The sequence below is a fragment of the Anoplophora glabripennis genome, unplaced genomic scaffold (genome assembly GCF_000390285.2).
Source record: "Anoplophora glabripennis isolate ALB-LARVAE unplaced genomic scaffold, Agla_2.0 scaffold303, whole genome shotgun sequence".
In the NCBI taxonomy this organism is placed as follows: domain Eukaryota; kingdom Metazoa; phylum Arthropoda; class Insecta; order Coleoptera; family Cerambycidae; genus Anoplophora; species Anoplophora glabripennis.
Window position 1 is genome coordinate 438,372 of NW_019416416.1, and position 21,809 is coordinate 460,180.

Here is a 21,809-nt window from a genome sequence, read left to right on the forward strand (position 1 = left end):
TAAAAAAAATCGCTAATACTTTTTTTGAAAAATCGACCCACTTTTTCCATCTCAGAATCGGACGCCTCTGACTACAATCAAAAGTGGTTACGTCTAAAGACTCACTTTATAGGTATATATTCACCAGCAAAGTTTCAAATTATTCCGATACCAGGTGAGCGAGATATCATGGTGGTTTCATGAAAAGTGGGACACATTGTATTTACAATAATTGTATTACATATTAACAAAAAAATTATCATAAACTGTTTTTGTGCGACGAGTAACTTTCGATTTATTTAATTTTATTCTCACTATAATATAATACAGCTTGTATACAGGGTGATTAAGAACTTATCTGGAAGAAAACATTAGAACTGTAATAGATTTTGTTAGATTTTCTTTTTATATTTTCTGTATAGTACAAAAAACAAATTGTAAAGAGTTAAGTAATTATTGAACATTATTTATGTGGACAAACATTAAATTTATCATAAAAAGTTATAGAACCTTTTATATTTGTATTAAGTGAAAGAATACAATTGTCCCGTTTAAAAATAACATTTTTTGGTAATTGTTTAAACAGTTTAGTTTTAATAAATACGAAACCAAGTTATTCCGGAACAACATGCATTTTTATGATCAGTACTACATACACTGTAAGAAAAATTGAACATATTTTCACTCAATAATGTATCAATTTCCGTCCACACCAGATTGAGTGAAATTTTCCTATATTAGTATGAACACAACTAAAATTTTCAGTTCAAATTTTCAAAGTTTAGTTTAGTTCAAATATTATCAAAAATGCGTAAAATTATCAAAATGCCCAAAATTGACTTAAAATGTACTCAATAAAATTTCAATCAGTGAAGAGAATTATGCAAAAAAAATTGTCAGAACAATTTTTGGAACCGCGCCGACTTTTCCTAGACTATATTTAACAATTTCAATATCTGGGGTATGTGTTTTTACATTATATAAAATAAGCAAATGTTGAAATAATTAGAAACGGCGAATGTGTACAAATTCAGTGAATTAATAATAACGCCTTCAGAAACAATTGTGTAAAAGTAATTTTAACACCCTATATCCGGAAAACTAAACCGTTTAAGTTATAGGTTTGTATGAACTTTCTTGTTATAATAATTCAATGAACCATCTGCTGAAATATGAATACATAGTTAAATTACACAATCAATAGAACTTCATTCATAAAATTAGGACAACGTTGTACATACAGTCTTTGCAGCAATTCAATTATAATTGACGAAATGTTGTACCTTTTACTGTTAAAATATATCCAGATGTTCCCAATTCTGCAAAAATGTTAATGCATGCACGTGAAGCACCAACTTCATCATTTCAATTAACAAAATACGAGAATCACGTGCGGAATAGTTTGTAATTATCAGCGTATACATCAGCCATTAATTAATTAAGCTGTAATTCGCTGAAATTTCCACTTTGCTAAATCGCAAAAGTAATGAGTTTTTACAAGACAGCCCGCCGTTTTCACGTGTTATCGGAATTGAATGATGATGTATTACCCGAATCTAGATAAAATCAACCAACCCACTGCTGAAATTAGTTTGTATTTTAGGTTAGAAGCTTTTTATCGTGATACTACGGGTACAATCGGCACATAACTATAACTATCAATAACTAATCTATTATACTATGTTCGTTTATCGAGATGAGGAAGTTGATTGAAAAAATAAAGATTGAAACAAAAAGTAAAGTCTAAAAATCAGTCAGTAAAGTTACAAGTTTAATCTAACAAAGTGACAACCGACTCGACAATTATTCAACCACCTTCATTCTCTTTTCATTTCTGTTTTAGATATTTATTCAAGTCTATTTCTAACAGCGTTTCGCACATAAACAAAATTAGTTTCCCGCTCAAATATATCTAATTTGCGTTTTAAAATAGCGGTGGAGTTGCAGTTTTCGCGAAACGTATATTTCACAAATTAATTACAATATAAATTGGAAAACAGTCCGTCTGTTTTAGAAAGCGAGAAATACAAGAGAAGTCGTTTTAATATGCGTCGGCAAACTTGGACGTTCAAATTGTCACTAATGAGCTGTGTATATACAGAGTGGTTACCTCGCAGTTTTTACACTCGCATTTTTTCATTATCTGTCGATGTACTTCATGTTTTAATGCAATTGGAACCAGACATATTGTATTTGATTATAAATGGTATAAATATATAAGGCGAAAAAATCATTATCATTATTAGCGAGTGATATTTCATGTAAAAAAGTAATATTCATCCCCTCCCTGCGTAATTATGGCATATATTTTTATTTCTTCCCTTAAATATGAAGAAATTACAAAAATTAATTTATGTACTGTACGATAACAGACCTACAACAACATATTTATGGTGATATATTCATATAAAAAATATAACTTATTTATATTAATAAATTTGTTTATTCTCTATAATAAGAAACTATTTGCTATGTTTACTTTATTCTCAATAAATTTTTCGATTTCTTCAGCTGTCAATGCTCTTCTTGGGTATTAACATTGTTTTGGGCATTGATTGAAGATTTCATGCACTCATTGACATAAGCGTTATTGAATTTTCAGCTAACAGAACATCTTCATTTACTACCATTACTTTTTTCTTTTCGCATCATTCTTCGAATGATTATTAGGCTTTTTCGTATGTTTGTGTGGATTTTATTGATAATAATTCATCATTAGCGGCAGCAGGCGCTTCTTTAATATTGAATGGAATGTTTTTTTTTTGTAAAACTGTCATAAATATAACATTTTTAATTCATTGATAAGTCAACTAATAATTGACTTTTATGTGTCAAGAACACTTTTAACACTAGTGTTAAAAATAAAATGCTATATACTGTATAGTAATATGCATTATTCTCAAGATAATAGAAAGCTGTATTGATGAATTTAGAAATAATATATTATTTAGAAACATTAATACGTATTTATTCGAAGTTATAAATTACATATTTATTTAGAAACGTTAATATTAATATTACAACTCAAACAGTTACTTACGTTAAATCTATGAGAAGTAATTGCGGAGGTATTCAATTTAATGTAGCCTTCAGCAACGGTTGATAATTTCCACCTACCAAGTGTCATTGTAATTAAATTAGCTCCCAAATCTGCTAACAAAGATGTCGATGCTTGAAATAAACCAAATATTGATGCAATTTTTATCATTAGATATTCGGTGTCCGGAGCTTCATTAAAACATGTATTAATTTGTTCGCTAGTAAATATTTTCGATTTTTTTTAGCCGATATCCTACACATATACCCCATGGAGTAGTTGTTTTCCGCAATATCAGCAGAGAGGAATCTTGTCTGTATCTTGCATATCTATATTTATGGCATTGAATAAAATTTTGCAGAAAAAAATTGATAATACTTGAATTAGCTTATAATACTTTACAATAAAATAAAAAATACGAGAGTTAACAAAAATATATATATATATATATTTAGAAAGAAATAGTAATTTTGTATTAGGTTACTTTATTTGAATCAAATTCCTCTCTCCCTTATTTATTTATTTTTTTTTGAGTAAAAAAAGTAATTTATAATACGATACATATCCATCTGTAATGTATTGACATGAAAATTGTATAGTAGGCGGTTGTCAGATAATTAAGTTGTTAATAATCGAGATTTTTTCATTGCACCCAGATGGATTAATGACATTAGCGCTCATCTTTACTGGTGGGTTAAAAATACGATGGAATGGGAAATGAGAAAACTGAGTTGATTAACTGACGTTAAGACCATTACTTGCCATCTGTTCACATTTGAAATAGCAAAATAGAAAACAAAGGTCCAGTAAAAATTAAATAATTGTTAATATTTTCTTATTTACCTATAAAATGATGTAAGAACGTTCCAAAAAGAAATAGGGCAGTTTCTTCTGAATTTGTGGTTTGAATTCTTAGAGATCACTTAATAGTCTCATATTTTCTGCCACCTAGACTGAATGGAAATTCACACACGCACTTTCTCGAAGTAGGTACTGTCAGTACTTAATGTATCCCTAGATGTTAAAGCCTAGCTTTGGTTTAAAAAGCACTACAATATTTAAGAAAACCGTAATCAAATCATTGGATAGGCCGTGACGGATCTTAATTTAACCCCCTCGAATGCCAAATTTATATCGTATAGATTTTTGTTTATGGGGTTATTTAAAAGCTGTATTGTATAAGATACCTGTGCAAGTTAGAGAATTGAAAAACCGGCATATAGATTTATGTGCAGTAATTAAAAATTCTCCGGAATTTTTAACTGGATATATAGACCGCACTGAGTTTTGTGTAAGAGTAGGAGGTAGTCACTTTCAATATTTATGGTGTCTTAAGGTTTTAAGGTATATTTCAATAAATCTTCGTTCATTGTAATGTATGTATTTTTATTGTAATAAAAGTTCCTACCTCTTTGGTTTTCGAAAAAACTATTACATTTAAGAAAGAAATAGAGAAAAAATATTCTTAAAGAGCATACTACATATTTTGTTTACTCTTTTTTAGGTATTAAGATAATTCAAACAAATCCTATTAACAACTACTCTATTATTGGATTCCACCACCCAAATACTAATTAAACAGTTAGTAAAAAAATATCCAAAATAAAATGAAATGTTTCAATAATAATTAATAGAAGAACGTTTACATTATCAAATAATGCAATCATTCAGAGAAACATCCTATATTCTTGTTTTCCTCTTTGACAAAGCTGAAACAGCTGCTACAAAAAGGTTTGTTTAAATTATCTTAATATCTCCGTAAAGCTATTTATAGAATATATTATGAATTAGTTATACTGGTAGTTATTTCTGCTCCCTGCAACCGAAGGGGCAGATCGAGAAATTAGCCTTTTCGATAGTAGGAAATGTGGAAGAATTTCATTATCGTAACTTTCTTAAAATTTAAGGAAAAAGTGTTTCCCCGTTTAAATTACAGGATTGATAAAATATAAAGTTGGTTGGTTTTTCTTATTCTACCGTATTTGACAAACAGTAAAAGAAAACTATAACCTTGAAAAGAAACATTATAAAACCAGAAAAATATATTTTATATAACCATGCAATTGTATATCTACTGTTTATTCATTTAATAATGTTCTGGTTATCCTTTTGTTTATTCAATATAAAAGACCTTCGTCCTTGTCAATAGGGCCTGTTCCAATTAAATTTAATTCTAATGTGACCCATCTTACTTGTTCATTTACGTAACGCTGTTATTTGGTCACGTGTTTACCAATATTGGAATATCCATTTCTCCTGTTGTAATCTGATTAAATTCAAATACTCAAGCTCTGCGTTACGGTTTTGGCGGGCATTTTATACTAACACAGCTTTAACGTTATTTCCCAGTAGGTAATTTAATTTTGAATGAAATCGGTCGCAAATTAATTTTTCCCATAGCCTTCACCTTCACCTTCATCGAACTTGTTTAAAACAAAATTAAAATATTCAAATCAAGTTGGCGTTTGAAGAAATATTTCAGTTTATATATAGTTTTATAGCTACCAAATCTCATTTCTTAATTCTACGAACTTATGTAAGATTTTTAATTTTAAATATGTTCACCCACACAATCTTCTTGCTGGAAGCATAGGTTAAAAAAACACACATAATTAACTGTCGAAAACGAGTTTTAAATAAGGTATAAGCTTTTAAGGATAAAGAATGACTGGAAGGACGAAAGACACAACTCAAGTAGCAGTAACTAATTTGTTGTGAGACGAATACATTTAAATGCTTCCGAAAGTAATTGAAATGCGGTATAAGTACAGTTATTTGTAATTAATTAATTAATTAATTAACAACAAACAAATTTTTGACTTAATTTGTTGATTTTCTCCAATCTGACGTAGAGTGACATATTAAGATTAAATTAATATAATCAAACTAATATACTACTATAATAAGAAATAAAAACAGCACAATCACTTTTAGTCCAGTCTAATTAGATCATAAACCATGAACACCAAAAAAATATATCAGTATATATTTTATTGCATTTTATGACAGTGAAGGGTGTGTATAATGATAATATCATGAAACTAACTCGAATGAAATTACCCTAAGTTGGCAAATTGCAAATAAGGGGCAAAATTACATGTTTTTCCACTTTTTTACTGCCCATGCCCATTTGATCCGGAACACCAGTGTAGAATTTTACAGGATGGGGCGATTTTAATGTCAATTTTTTTCAGAGTAGGGAATTCATAACACACGTATAGGACATATTACTAAGGAGGTAATGTTATTTCGTGGCTTGCTATGATTTTCTTAATAATGATGTTTTTGGAAAATCATACTAGGGATTTTTTTATTAGAAATTTGACAACATTGCGTTATTCAGCACCATTTAAAATCCAAATACCCAAAATTTTATTAATTTATGTAGTTGCACGTTTTTTTTTATAAAGCCTCAAAGTCCCAAAAACTGAACATTTTTATTTTAGTTTGAAAATATAGGGGGCTTTTGGAAATGAGTAAAAACAATAAAATACAATTTAAAAAGGTTGAAATATCATGTTAAGAACGAAAAACATTACAAACTACCATTTATTTATAGCGCTTGCACAAAAATACCAGTCAAGGAAAACAAAATTGGAAAGAAACACGAAAATATTCTAAATAAGTATTCAAATTCAAAATTATGTTATTAAAAATTCAAATATTTCCTTTTTCAACTAAATCACCTTGTAGTTTTTCAATCCTTTTTTTATTTTGTTTAGATACGTTTAACAACATTTCTTCGTTAAGCTGATTACAAGCTTCCGTAATTTGAGCACACAGTTCTTGAAGCTTACATGATCGATTCCTATACACAATGTTTTTGAAATGTCCTCATAGAAAAAAATCTGCTGGTGTAAGATCTGGTGTCATTCTATCACAAGTCTGGTGCAGTGGATAGGGGCACCATCTAGCTGTAGCATGGAATTTTGCTGTTCAAGCAAAGGAACATTATCAAATGAATTAATTCAGTTCGCAGAAATGTGTGAAAAATATTTCCATTTATATTTCCATGGAAAAAGAACGGGCCGAATCTTTGACCAGAAATGCCTGTGAGTACTGACGCTTGCAGTTAACTACATAATGGGGATTTTCAGACAACCAATAACGAGTATTTTGTGAACTTACTGTCCCGTTAGCAGAAAATGTAGCTTCGTCCGTGCAAATGATGTTTTTTAAAAAAATTGGATCTTGCAAATAGTTTTCTTGTGCCCAGAGACATAACTCCAACCTCTCTGCATCACCTGCTTCTAACGTGTGCAGGTAGTTGACTTTAAATGGCCTAATAATTATTTTCTTAAAATGATTCCAAACTGTCATCTTACTCACATTGGGTAAATCTCGAACTGCATCAGATAAACTACTTATAGGATTATTTCGGAAATATTCAATTATAGTGTCCCCCTTTTCATTTGCTCGATGTCCTGAATCTCTTTTTATCGTAGATGAAATATTACCTAAAGAAAATTTGAACTAGTTAAAAAGTACTACAAATTAGAACTTAATTTACCATTGAGATCAAACATACGATATATTCGTGATACAGTGGAAATTGATATTCGTCGGTTTGGATGTTCAGCATTACAAGTTATGACTACTTCTCTGTAACTTCGATCATTTCTGCCTGTTAGTCGAATTATTTGCACTTTTTCATTAATACTTAAGTCCATTTTTATTTTACTAGCAAAATATTTCTCACAAATCAAAGTCGTAATTAAAGCGTTCTAATAGATGTAATGATTTGACATTTCACAATATTATTTGTTTTTCACAGCAACCATGATAAAACAAGAAAAAATAATTTTTTCCGAGTTATAAAAATGATGTCTTTAGAGAAATGACCTAATTTTAAAATGTAATGCTACTCATATTGTTTATTCTTTCGTAACAAGATATTTCAACCTTTTTAAATTGTATTTTACTGTTTTTACTCATTTCTAAAAGCCCCCTTTATTTTCAAACTAAAATAAGAATTTTTAGTTTCTGGGAATTTGAGGCTCTATACAAAAACCTGCAACTTAAATTAATGAAATTTTGGGTATTTGGATTTTAAATGGTGCTGAATAACGCATTGTTGTCAAATTTCTAATAAAAAATCCCTAATACGATTTTCCATAAACATCATTATTAAAAAAATGATTGCATGCCACGAGATAACGCCTTAGAAATATGTCCCATACGTGTGTCTATGCACTCCCTATCAAGAAAAAAAATTACATTAAAATCGCCCCACCCTGTAAAATTCTACACTGGTGTTCCGGATCAAAACTATACACACAGAAGGTTGTAAATGATCCAAAGAAATGTATCGAAAAGGAAAAATTTCAAAAAGTTGAAATTAAGTTGATCTGCACAACTAACAAAGTATAGGGTCAGGAATAATCCGCTCGGGAATTCGCTCCTTTTGCATTAAATAGAGCTTATTCTTACGGTAATTAAAAAGAGAAATCACCTACGCCTCTTTGTTCTCAAGATAGTTTTTTTATAACGTTAATTGTTAATTAACTATTGGACATATCGGACGGGGATTTTGAGGACATTTAAGGAAATGGTTAAACTTTTATTTTATTTTTTTGAGCATTTTTCGAAAACTGATTTTACTCCGTTTGATTTTATTTTACAGCTAACAAATTGATGAAATATGACTTTAGATACCTTAAATTGTAGGTATTTTAATTGCCTACAACATATAATAACTAATTTTCCGATAGGTGCTAATTTTAACACCTCTAATTTGACTGGACTATTTATTATATGTAGGACATTAATAATTTTAATAATACATTAGCGTCAAATTTTCAATGAAACATAATGAAATTAACCTTTGACGCGAAAACTGAATTCTATTTTAAGTAAATAACCATTCCACCATTGATGTAGTCTCAAGGATAATTCATCCTTATGTTTCGTTATATTTTTAGTGACGTCGCTACGTGGGGGATTGGGTATAATCAACGCTAACAGAGCTGTTTACAAACAGTCGGTGAAGTGTCATAGGGTGTAATCATTGTGTGTACTTATGGAATAAAAATAAACACAATGTCCTTTTGTTACAGATCGACTGATATGGGAAAAACCAGTCGATGTTGTATCTTATTTACATCTTTTCTCTGAAACAGAAAACATAGTTTTCATCGATTGTTGTGATTTTTCATTATTTTCGCATTTTGAACAATTGTTGTAAATACGTAACGTTAATTTTCGTTTCTTGTTTAGTTGTTGTTGCTTGGTAAATGTATTTTTATTATTATTATTTTGATTTAAATTGTTCTTGTTTATAAAAATAGTGGATTAGGCCTCCAGAGGAAACTAAAATACACTAGGAACACTATCTCACAGGTGATGTGGAAATAATGTTGATGATCTACTTACAAATTGCACTTACTTTTAAGCATAAACATACATGTTCTTGTAATATTATGGTTTGAAGTGTCTGCCACAAGGGGTTTGTATTGGTATGAATAACTTGAGAACGGCGAATCTTAGGGAAAAAATTCAAGTTACCTTTTTTACGTATTTAGTGCATTAGAATATAAATCCGTTAAAATACAGTGGTGTAGGTTTTTTTTTATAAAAATACGGCGACCCCTGTCCAGTTGTACACCACTGGTTGAACCATTAGAGCTCATATTTTAGGGAATGCAAGACCTACTGTCATACATTATCTGTACCAAATTTTATTGAGATCGGTTAATTGATTCTGAAGATATAAACAAAAATTCAATTTATTTTAACAACTTCAACACCCTGTATCTCTAAAACGAGGCCGTTCCAGGCCTAGGTTTATAAGGCAAACTCCTATTATTTTAAAGAGATCTATCTGTCCTCGAAGTTTCCTGCATAAAATTCGGACCACCCTGTATATGCTTGTTTTAAGCTTTTAAATATTTTTATATATTAAGTTTTGAGCTTCTTTTCGAATTATTGATTGATCTTTCGAGACGAGACATTTTCAAACACTATACAAACAATTTAGACAAAAGTTCACGTCGATTAAACATCTAAAGTCAATACGGTAGCAATAACAAACCAGCACGGCTGGCATGGCTTTCTTTACATTTTGTTTTCAATAATTCGACTTCAAAATGTTTGGTATGAGATTTAATTTTATTTACAATTTAAGTGTGAAATTGTATAGGATATTTTTTTCTTGTGAGGTACTGCAAATAAATAGTTGGTAACAATAAAAAATACTTTGTCGGGGTATAGGTAAGCTAATTTTTATGTACCATCTGAAACAATATCAGAGTTAATTTTTGGTCAACCCCGTATAGCAGGTAAAAACTTATTGTTAGTGCCACTGATTAAGACATTTGCTGCCTAAATACATGCCTAAATATACATATATTTTTAAAATACATTAGTCCCTGGCGCCTTCGCCATATACTCTAATTTATAAGGTAAGTAAATCAAAAAGCCTTTCCCAAAATACCACTTAATTTCCACTTCGTACAACTTGACCGGAACGAATGTGCTTTTGTTAGTTTATATCGTACTCCCACTCAGAATGGTTTCTCTTCGTAAGTATCAAGACACTTGGCTAGAGCAATGTCCTTTTACTCCAAAAGAAATATATTTTTCATGGATTCATTGCCACGAGACTAAAATAACAACGTGGGCTCTACAAAACTTTCCTATAAAGGTCTAGATTTGTTTACAGCAACTCACATTCTGTCACTTACATTAGATATGTTATACCACCATTTTTACTTCAATTAAAAAAAATGGAACAGAAATAACTGTTATGTTTGCAATAACAGCCAACCGTAAAAAACACCGCGCTTTGGTTGTTTGTTTACCCGACTTTTTCCTGAGTTGTACAATGGAGGTTTGTTGCTTTATTTAATAAGTTTTTGAAATATGTACATATTTCAAATATGTCGAATGGCGTATTTTCCCTCGATTAGAATGAATTCAGCCAAATAAAGGCAGTATCTTGTAGATATCAGCATCGATTTATAATTCTTTAGGGAAGGTACAAAAGAATTGAGAAGATATGCAAATAATAAGTACTAAAAAAGGCCTTTATTAAGACTTTTTTGACAACTATTACGAAATACCTTGTGCATCACAATAATGAAATGCTATCATTTTACGGTGAATGTTACCAAAACGCTGTAGACGCATCTCATCACATTTTCCGATGATTGTCGGCGAGATGTTGATGTTGCGATAGTTTGATTTTGTTAATCGTTACTAGGCAAAATACAGTAATGTATCGTTTTACATTTTAAACAATTTAACAGATTATACAGGGCGATTCACAACTTATCCAAAAATATTTGGGAGTAGATGGGTCATGAAAAATGGAGTTTTAATATATAAAAAATGTTGTAAAATCTTTATAGTTTCCGAGAAAAAGTTATTGAAGTTGTACTATTTTCAACCTTTACATCGCTGTGTTACTGTAGCCCTAGCGTCATTCGCCCACGTCGCCCCAGACGATTTCAAATACTGAAATCCGATTTTAACATTATCGTTGTTGCGATAGTGTTTACATTAGTTTTTCAACTGTCATAATTGGCTTACGTGTATAGCAATTGTCCTTATTGATTTTTTAGAAAATTGTGTTTGTAAGAGTGCGTATTGAAAAAATTTTTTAAAATAAATTCTGAATCACCCTGTTGCTTTTGCTTTTTTGCTTGTGCTGTAAAATTTTGCTTTTTGTAAAATACGTGATTTTCAGTTAGTTCTAAGCAAAATATGATATTTTTTACTTTACTGTATAGGTTTCAGCTAATTCAAACAAATTTAAAGTAAAATAAGCCATACCGCTAAATATTCATCAAAATAGATGATGTGGCTTACTTTGTCAAAAGATTACTGACCCACATGGTGCTTTGTTGTTGTCAATGTTTTAATATAAGATATATAGAAATGAGCGCATTTTTTTTTAGATCGGCCGCTAACTTCAATTGTTTTTTTCTTGAAAAGGAACGAGATATTACCAGTAATATGCTTTTGTGTACAATGATACATTATAATACAATATGTACAGGAGAATTCAGAGAGAAAATAATAAAAACAAAAAATTTACTCGACCTTTTAAAAAATAAACAAATTACCCCTTAACTCGGCGCCCCCCTTTGCATCACATTTTCTGACTGGGAAAAATCCGACGCACCACAGAGCTTTCGAATATTGAAGCGAAACAGCTGATTTCCCCAGTCGTCTTACAGCTGGTTGATTGACAAACAAATGACAAAAAAACTCCTCATCCTTTCTTTTCATTTTGGTCAGAAAAAGTAAAAACTCGACATTTAAGACATACATATTTATTTTTTCTAAATACATACAGTAAAAAATGTACACTTTTGGCTTACATACTGACATTAGTTTGACTCCTGTATGTCATCGGGAGAGCAGGACCTCAGTTCCTGACTGTTTTAAAAAAACAAAAAAGAAATTTTGGTCATCACGCTATCTCAAACATCTGAATTTATGGTAAAGCACACACTTGTACGATTTATACTAAAAAATGTATACATGCAATTGTGCAGTCAGTCATACTGTTACGAAATGGAGGAAGTGGAATAAAATAGGAATGAATGATTCAGCAATATACAGCAGGGTCAATCTAGGGGCAAAACTGTCTTCGAGGCCAAGATATGTACACAGCTATTTCAGGGATAACAGCTCTATTCTAACTGCTTTATTTACTTAACTAGTAGCTGGTGTTGAGGTGTCCCTAACTCTATTGGAATCGTCTATGGTCTTCAGGAGGCCAATGATTTCTTCTGCGACAGTGTACATTGCTTCCACAGTCTAAAAACAACAAAAAAATTTACTATATACAGTATGTTTACGGTTAGAATAAAAAAAAATTTACATTTTACGAAAAAAAGCACAGATCATAAAAAGTGTATGTATTTAAATTAAATTGAAAGGTATGAAAATGTAATAAAAAGTAAACTGTTTTCACTTTCACTCTTTCGAAAAAGTTGTACGGAATTAAAAGTTGTTCGGAAAAAATGTATTTGTAGCAAAACTTTGTGCATGTACAAACATTACAACCAATGTTGGAGTGAACAAAAGGAAAACCATTTTTGTTTTACATTTTTCGGAAATAAACAGATGTTTCTGCTGCGTTTATAACTCATTAAAATCAGCCAAAAAGTTCCTATTAACATGTGCCCTAGAACGCACCCTTAGGAATTTATATACCCTTAAAAGGGCTCAAACAAAACAGGTTTTTTTCAAATAAATTGCAGTTATGAAGAATCCAATCATTTAATAAATAAATTAAGCACTGCAAAGCTCAATTGACAGTTTATCAATAACTTAAATTATTAAGCGTTGTGGCAACGTCAGTCTTTTATTTGCAATGGTAAACAGATTTCTGTAATTTTTGGCCTAATAACATAAAGAGCAGAGTAATTTTCAAACTCAATTTACTCGAAAACCATTGGAAATATCGATTTGGACAAAGATAATATTTTTTACGTAAAATTGTTAAGATTTTATAAATCTGTAGAGAAAATTGTAAAAAATTTAAATAAAAAAAATTACGGGCCGAACACCCCCTTCACCAACCTAAATGGGACGCATATGATTTGCATGTCGAAAAACGGAGTAGCCCATGTTATTTAATGTAAAAAGTTATGTAAGACCCATAAATTTTTTTCTATTTATTTACGACCGTTTTGTCAATAACAGAAAAAAAAACAGTTTTATTTGAGCCATTTTAAGGGCATATAACTTCCTAAGGGTGCGTTTTAGGGCACATGTTAATAGGAACTTTTAGGCTTATTTTAATGAGTTATAAACGCAGCAGAAGTTTGGAACCCTATTTTAGAAACACCCTATATTTCGAGCTTCTCATTTCAAATTTTTAATTTGCCACCTCGTATCTTTGTCGCCGGCGCCGCCATATTGTAATAAATTAGGAAAAAATAGATTTTTTAAGATATTTCGTTACTAGTTGCTTTTACAGCAAAAATATATTAAAGACCAGGAAATTTGCTACAAAATAGGTTCTAACCATTTCTTTCATAAAACCGATCTGTTTTGGATAGGAGACTAACAAAAGTCACCATTTATCGTGCAGTGAAAAGTAATACCCATTTCCACACCACCAGAGTATATGGCGCGTCTTTTTTCTGTGGTTTTCCCAGTAGGCCTAATCTAATGGATAAACGAAAACTGCAATAACTTCTTTCGCTTTGTTACCCCTGAAGGACCAGCTTTATGTTTTTGATAGTGCAAGGCAACGAAGTTTTAGAGTCGTGTGATATCAATTCTCCACTACTTTCTGTATTTCATTATACAGTGGTTCTAAGATCATATCAGCGTCTTCATCATCACTATCTTCCAATGCTTCAGGCATTGTCACATCTATTGTCACAGGTTGAGCAAATTATAGAACAGTTGAGCCCTGTTTTCCTACATCCACATGCTCCCCGACAACCTATCTTGCATTTACAAGAAATTAGTTTAAGAAGAACTTCTGGAGCAGAGGCTTAGAGTGTAGTTAGAAGGATAAGATTTGTGTCATTCTTCCCCATTGATCTGCAGGTTTTTCGTTACCAATCCATTGCTGTGCCTGATAATACGTTCGAAACGAATGTCGTCTTGCTGCTGCTTCTGTAGGAGGCAATGAAGCGATGTTAAATTTATTCCTGGATGCTATTTTATGAATTTTATGAATTGGTGTCTATAAGTGTTCAGAGGTGTAAATTCCTTTTTATTATAGTCGTAAAGTCTGAGAAGAAAGTATTCTCCAGCTTTAGCTACACTTTCTTTGCCAGCATTTTTTTCTTTAAATACTTTTATAACTTCGTGAAGATTAAGGTTTTTTGCAACACATTAAGAAATTTCAGCTTGCTCTGATTGAAAAGAGTCGACGCACACTCGGATTTTTGAAGGCTTTTTTTTTCAAAATTCTAGAAGATGGCCAGATTTCAGCCGATCTTCATACATTTTTTTTAAATACTCGTAAAGACTTGTACTTTCATGCCCAAGTGCTATAAATTTGATTTGGGTCATATCGACTGGTTTATAAGATTAGGTTGCCAAATTTCAATTTTTTTTGTATTTTCAGAGAATAAAACGTTGGATATTAAGGGTGAGAGAGCAGTAGGGCTAATGTTTTGGGGGGGATATACCAACTGAAGATCTGAGATGGTATCCGTTTGATTTGGGTCATACTGATTGAGTTTTAAAAGATTAAGTTGCTGATTTCCGTTATTCCAGAGAGTAAACGTTGAATATCTCAGATCTTCAGTAGGTATATCTTCCCCTCAGAAAATTACCCCTACTACTGTCTCACCCTTAGTATTCAACGTTTTATTCTCTGAAAATACAAACAAAATTAAATTTGGCAACCTAACTTCTCAAAACTCAATCGGTATGACCAAAATCAAATTTATAGCACTTGGGCATGAAAGTACAAGTCTTTACGAGTATTTTAGAAAAAAATGCATGAAGATCGGATGAAATCTGGCCATCTTCTGGAATTTTGAAATGAACTTTAAAAAAATCCCAGTGTGCGACGTAGTCAACTATTGCATCCGAGTGGTAGGCTAAACACATTAAATGCGTATTGTTTTACACGTTACTACTTAGTAAATTTTGTAATTCTCGTACGTGAAAACGATTAGTTTTATGAAAAAAATGAGAGAGGCCCATTTTGTAGAAAAAATTGTGTAATTGAATTTAATACAGAATCCTTTTTGTTGTAAAATCAACCAGATGTATATACAAAAATTGGTTTCAGGTCACTTTTTTTTCTTTGAATAGCGGCGCCAGCGGCAAAGATACGAGGTAGCAAAATAAAAAATTGGAAAAAACAGCTCAAAGGGTGGGCCCATTAGTGTGAGAAAGTAAAATAACTCCGTTGTTATTCCTAATACAACAAAAGTTTATATAAAAGTTGTACAGAATCAAAAACCAAAAGGACAACATTAATTTGAAAGACACAGGGCGATGAGTAAAAACGGGACACGCCAAATATTACATTTTTTAAATGGAACACCCTATATGTTTTTAAACATGGATTTCTGAGAAAATTCTATATATGACAATATAAACATTTTAACATTTTAGTGCTGGGTTGCCAAGTTATGTAGAAAACTCTTCGAATTTTGGAAAAAATGACCTCGAAGAAGTTGTATTAACTTTCAACTACTAACACTTGGAACAAAAATATTTGACAGAGTTATAGGCAAATGTTAGACAAAGGCTCCTATATTAGCTAATATCGATATTTTATATAGGACATTTTTTATAATACGATCATTTTAAGAAAGTTCAAACTTGATTTTCTAAAATTTTTCAATTGGAACACCCTGTATGTATGTTCTACACCTAAAGTTGTTAGTTTTTAGAACATATAGCAACATTTCTGCAAAAACCTAATTTATTATTCGGTGATGCGAAATGGCTTTGGAAAAAAAACTGTCACATTGTGTCAACTTGTCAGTTCATAATTTATCATTCCATTTTGAGTTAATTTTATTAGTTAATATTTATTTGTGGTATTTTATAAAATAATAAAAATTAAGTTTTTTTAGAAATGTATGTATCTTAAAAACTAACAATTTTAGATATAGAACATGCTTAATAAAAGTTGAAGTGGACCGATATGTGAATAAAATACAGGATGCTCCATTTGAAAAATTTTAGAAAATCAATTTTAAACTTGCTAAAAATTATAGTATTATAAAAAATGCCCTGTATAAAATATCGATATTGGCTAATATAGGAACCTTTGTCTAACATTTGCGTATAACTGTCTAATTATTTTGTTCCAAGTGTTAGTAGCTGAAAGTTAATACAACTTCTTCGAGGTCATGTTTTTTCCAAAATTTAAAGAACTTTCTACATAACTTGGCAACACCGCACTAAAATGATAAACTGTTTATATTGCCATATATAAAACTTTCTCGGAAATCCATATGTGTAAAAATATACAGGGTATTACATTTAAAAAATGTAATATATGACTTGTCCCGTTTTTACTCATCACCCTGTGTGTATCAAATTAATTTTGTAGTTTAGGGAGTTATTTTACTTTCTCACACTAAGGGCCCACCCTGTATAATCACCAAATATCAAAACTTCCGCAAATTTTTCCAGGTAAATTCCAGGTTACTGGACAGATACATACAGATTTGAAAGGAAATTATGGTCTACCTCCTCTAAAAATATGGACTGTACAGCCTCCCTTAGACATTGTTTTATCTAATCGATGTTACTGTCCAAATGATCCAAAATAGAAATCTTGAGGATCACTTGGAAATGATACTTCACAAAAGTCAAGATATGTTAAGTTACGTATAGTTTTACGTAATTGTTAATGATATTGTATACAATTTGAGGAATTTTTTATATGTTGCAGCGATTCTGCATAATATAGCCGAATAATTAGTTTCACATCGGAATGTACGCCCCACGTTACACAAATAGTTGTGGTTGCATTTAATTAAATTGTGACGGCGTGCAATCTGTCTGAGGCTCTGATTATTTGCGTGGTGATTCGAATGTCACTGCAGCATTACGTCGAAACGAATGTAAAATTAAAACCGATAAGAGTTTTGAACAGAAGTGGGCAGTGGTACGCCGATGATATTAAAATCTATAATTATTTATCTACAGTATGTCCACAGAAAAGGTGTTGAATAGTAAAAACTTTCTTATTTTTCATTTTATCGATAAAAGTTACTCTTTATAAAAAATTTTGCTTGTTCTTAAAGTGAGATTGAAATAGAAAAAATTAACATTTATTGTACGGGGTGTCCAAGAAATTGAAGAAACTTTAAATGGTACAAGAGTAAAGTGCACTTATTTGTGAAGATGTGGAAATAAGTAACTGGGAACAGTTGTTCAAAAGTGAGAGGCAGTCTCTAATACCTATTTTCGAAAAAATCGGCCTACTTTTATTTATTTGTAATCATTAAATTTATTTTATACAAATTAAATTATCCCAAATGGAAATGTCCCACTTAATATTCGAAGAAATATTGTTTTCCAGCGTGATGGTACACCAGCATACTTTTGATTAAATTGCCTTAAATTATCTAAGTGCACAATTTCCAAATTGATGGATCGGAAGAGGGGGGCGATTTCTTGGCCTGCACGTTCACCAGATGTGACTCCAGTTGGTTTTTGTATTTAGGGTCATATTAAATCACTAGTTTATGAGACACCTGTTAATTCAGAAGAAGAGTTAGTGGCTCAAATTATTCTAGCGTTTAATGATATTTGTGAATTTATTTTAATACCGAGAAATTTCCGGAGGCTAGTTTATTAATAAAAAACGTTTATTTAAGTGACCTCTATCATTTCTGAAAATTAGGGATAGTTATTCTGTGACACCCTAATACAACTCAACAAAAAAAACCTAAGTCTCTAATAGCATAACAACAAAATTATTATAAATACAGAAAGTATAAAATTCTTTACAGCATAAAGATTATTAACGGGTAAATTAGTGCTAATATTGCACCAGCCTCTGTTGGGTGCCTTGTTTTACTTTAGTCTGGAGGTTTGTTATTATCATAAAAACGCATAACCAGTTCTAGTTATGTAATATATATTTTTTAATGGTCTGAAAACGATTTTAATAAAAACCCAGGAGACCTCTAATCTGATTGTAATTCCGTCTGTTTATAAATTCAATAAAATATTCAGTTAGTTCATTATTTACATATTGCTGAAAAAATTAATAGCGAAAAATTCCAATATGCCAGACAGTACAGAAAATCACGTACGGATTCAATTTTGCGATTAAATCTAAAAACAGAATTGATTCTTTATTTCACTGCAGATTTGTCTAACTGTATTACCATGATTAAAACTGTTACATGGGTGTTTCATATTATACGATCTGCTGTTGTGACAGTTCAACCGATGAAGGCTTTATTTTATTTTCCAGCCATGACGCGGGATAGTTTTATCGCATTTAAGTCAATTTTCATATTATCCTTTCCGGAACATCGCCGGAATATTAAAATAGATCTGTCATTCGAGTCAGCGGTGTCAACTGTAACGGATGTTATGCTTAGTTTAAGGTGTGAAATAGAAACAAGTATTTTTGTTGTACATGAAAGAGAAATAAATAAAAGTATAAAACCCCATCGGTATTAAAGTTTCTGAAGAAAACTTCAATCATCAGGTGTGCAAAATTATCCAAAGGGATAAAAGGTTTCAATCATTTAGACATTATGTCGTAAATAATTTATAAAAACATAAATTTCATGAATCTCTATCGCTTCTCACCTCACAGTTCATCAGTTCCTTCACCATGGGGTTCTCATACTTGATCTTATCGAATTCTTCAGGAGACAGCATGTATCCCCTTTCGATGTCTTCTTCTTCGGAAGACTGGAGGTACTCGTTGTATGGTACGCACATCCTCTCGCCTTGCTTCCTGAAGACATGACCTCTCTCTATCGACAGACCGGATGGAGGATCTGGAGTGTCATCCCAGTACAGGTAGATGGGTATCTTCACCTTCCGGATCCTTATCTACGGAAAAACACAAGACGTTTAGAAACAATAAATATTTGTTAATAAAAGAAGTTAATTCATCAACATTTTTCATTTGTACCTTGGCTCTTCTTTCTGCTATTATCTTGTTACACTGGTTCTCAATCAACATCACGGGGTGTTGCGCCATCTCTGGGGGAGCTTGGTTTATGGGTATCTTCCCAGTTAGAACCAAATTCTTCACCCTTTCCATCTCTTCATTCTGCAAGTGTCATGAATTTATGAACTAGCTACAGAGAATAATACCAAGATTGTACAGAAGGCGATTGAATTGTAAGTAATTTGTTGATTTGTTTTCATTTTTTAAGACCGACTGTCTCAGATGCAAACTTATTTGAATATCTGAAGATCTTTTCTTTTAAATCCTTTTAAAAATATTTAGAAATACATGATGCTGTTGTCGTAATAAGGTCAGTCCTCAGCCTAATATGGATATCTGTGTGTATGTAAACATGTCAAGGACTGTTGTGGCACTGTTCGCAAGAGAATAGAAGCGTAATTAGAGAAAACGTATTGAATTAATGTGTTTTTAATTACTAATACACTGTTATTGTGCCTGATATATGGAATTGCGACATTACTTTAATTATCTCATTAGGTTCCATGCAGCAGTAATAGAAATTGGAGAAAATATGGGTTGAGCAGTATGTAGGGGTGTGACAGAGATTGTATGAGAGAGAAGTGACGATATACATGTGTTATTGTTTCAGTATTTTATCTGTTGTACCTGGAAATTGTTAATAACGTTTCTAGCTGTTTCGTGTTTATTTTTCAATTTGCTTTGGAAAAAACTAGAAACTATATCCATTTCTCTCACGTTTGATAAATCTACAGGGTGTTTCTGAAATAAGTGCGTTATTTGAATAGAGAGCACGAACATAAGCAACTTTCATTAAGCAACTGATGGTATAAAATGCCTGAACCTTTTATACATGAAAGGGTTGTAATAATTGGTCCCGTACTACACGCTACACGGTACTGTTAGATACATCCACTTCTCAGCCAATGTGACGAGTAACACTGCAACACACGACGCACGTGCACAATATGCACAGGGTCGCTTACATTTATGGTTAATTTTCTTAACTAACTTTCTCAGAAAGAAGAAGCATTTAGACCATCAATTACTTAATAAAAGTTGCTCATTTTCGTGAGCTCTATCAATCTTTTCACGGAACGTACTTATTTCAGAAACACCCTGTATATCTCAATATCTCGACAAATAATAACGGATTTCCCAGTGGACACAAGCACAGGCTGTATGCTTATCCCATTTGTTACAGGGCTGTTAATTTCCAAATATTTACAGGCCCTCTCAAGATATATTTGCACTCCGTTCGACGATGGGGGCAGATCTATGCCAATAAATTTGACCCTAACATCAAATTATAATTAGAACGTAGCCCTTGTATCAAGGATGTATCCAAATACGTGGGCGATTCTATGGTAAAGGGCGTGTAATTCTGCTAAAATTAGTTTTGATTTTCTTCTCGTTTAAAAATTATACGCCTAGAAATAAATCAGAGATGATCTTAATCTTTAAAAGTTGGTATGACATCAATATCTGACGGAATGGCACGTAATTAAAAGGAAATACTGAATAAAAAAGCACATTTTTCGTTGACTGACAGGAAGACACTTTTCCCATACATTTTTCTTTAAATTCGAGGAGATCCCGTACACAAAGTGTCTCCCACATCACGTCTCTGATTCCAATCAACAGTGACAGGCACTACGTGCATGTTACTCTGCAAATTCCAGTCGTGCATTGTTCACTTGGTCACGGCCAATAAAGGATGTCATAGGCTTCTGTCTGGATCTGTAACTATTATGCCTTCCACGTACATAAATTTAACCGTTGCCATGTTATTTTCTGGAGGTTTGAAATATATATCACATGAACGTATGCCGGCATAGGTGTTAAAATTAATGTTATACCTTGTGGGTGGTACAATGCAGACACGCGGTAAAGCAAGGTGGGCAGAAACATGAAAATATGTCTAGCACGTGTTTACTGCAACAGCCACAACAATTGCGGATTGCTCTTCCTATATTAAAATGTCAAAATTAATAAGCGTACCAATATTAAAGAATACAGTTTCGAAGGTGGAACATAAAAGAAATGTATTATTATAAATAGATCATGTACATGGTGTCCCAAAAAGACCCGAACCTCCTTGATGTAGGATGTCATAAAATCAAAATGCCGGTGACTTTGAATTTGATCTTACTTAAGTTTCAAGGTCAAGGCAAGGTAAATTTGAAAATATTTAATTATAGTCCACGGGCCCATGTACAAAGAAAA

The 21,809-nt window shown here is 31.6% G+C and overlaps 1 protein-coding gene across 1 annotated transcript in view; it reads right to left on the bottom strand.

Moving 5' to 3' along the window:
• Positions 1–12,291: 12,291 nt before the first annotated feature.
• Positions 12,292–21,809, bottom strand: part of LOC108907215 — a 52,931-nt gene continuing 43,413 nt past the window's right edge. Inside the window, exons 3-5 of the mRNA XM_018710787.1 lie at positions 19,566–19,706; positions 19,235–19,483; positions 12,292–12,781 (exon numbers count right to left, since the gene is read on the bottom strand). Of these exons, the coding sequence (XP_018566303.1) occupies positions 12,677–12,781; positions 19,235–19,483; positions 19,566–19,706 (495 nt within the window). The 3' untranslated portion in view covers positions 12,292–12,676. The remainder of the gene's footprint in view (positions 12,782–19,234; positions 19,484–19,565; positions 19,707–21,809) is intronic.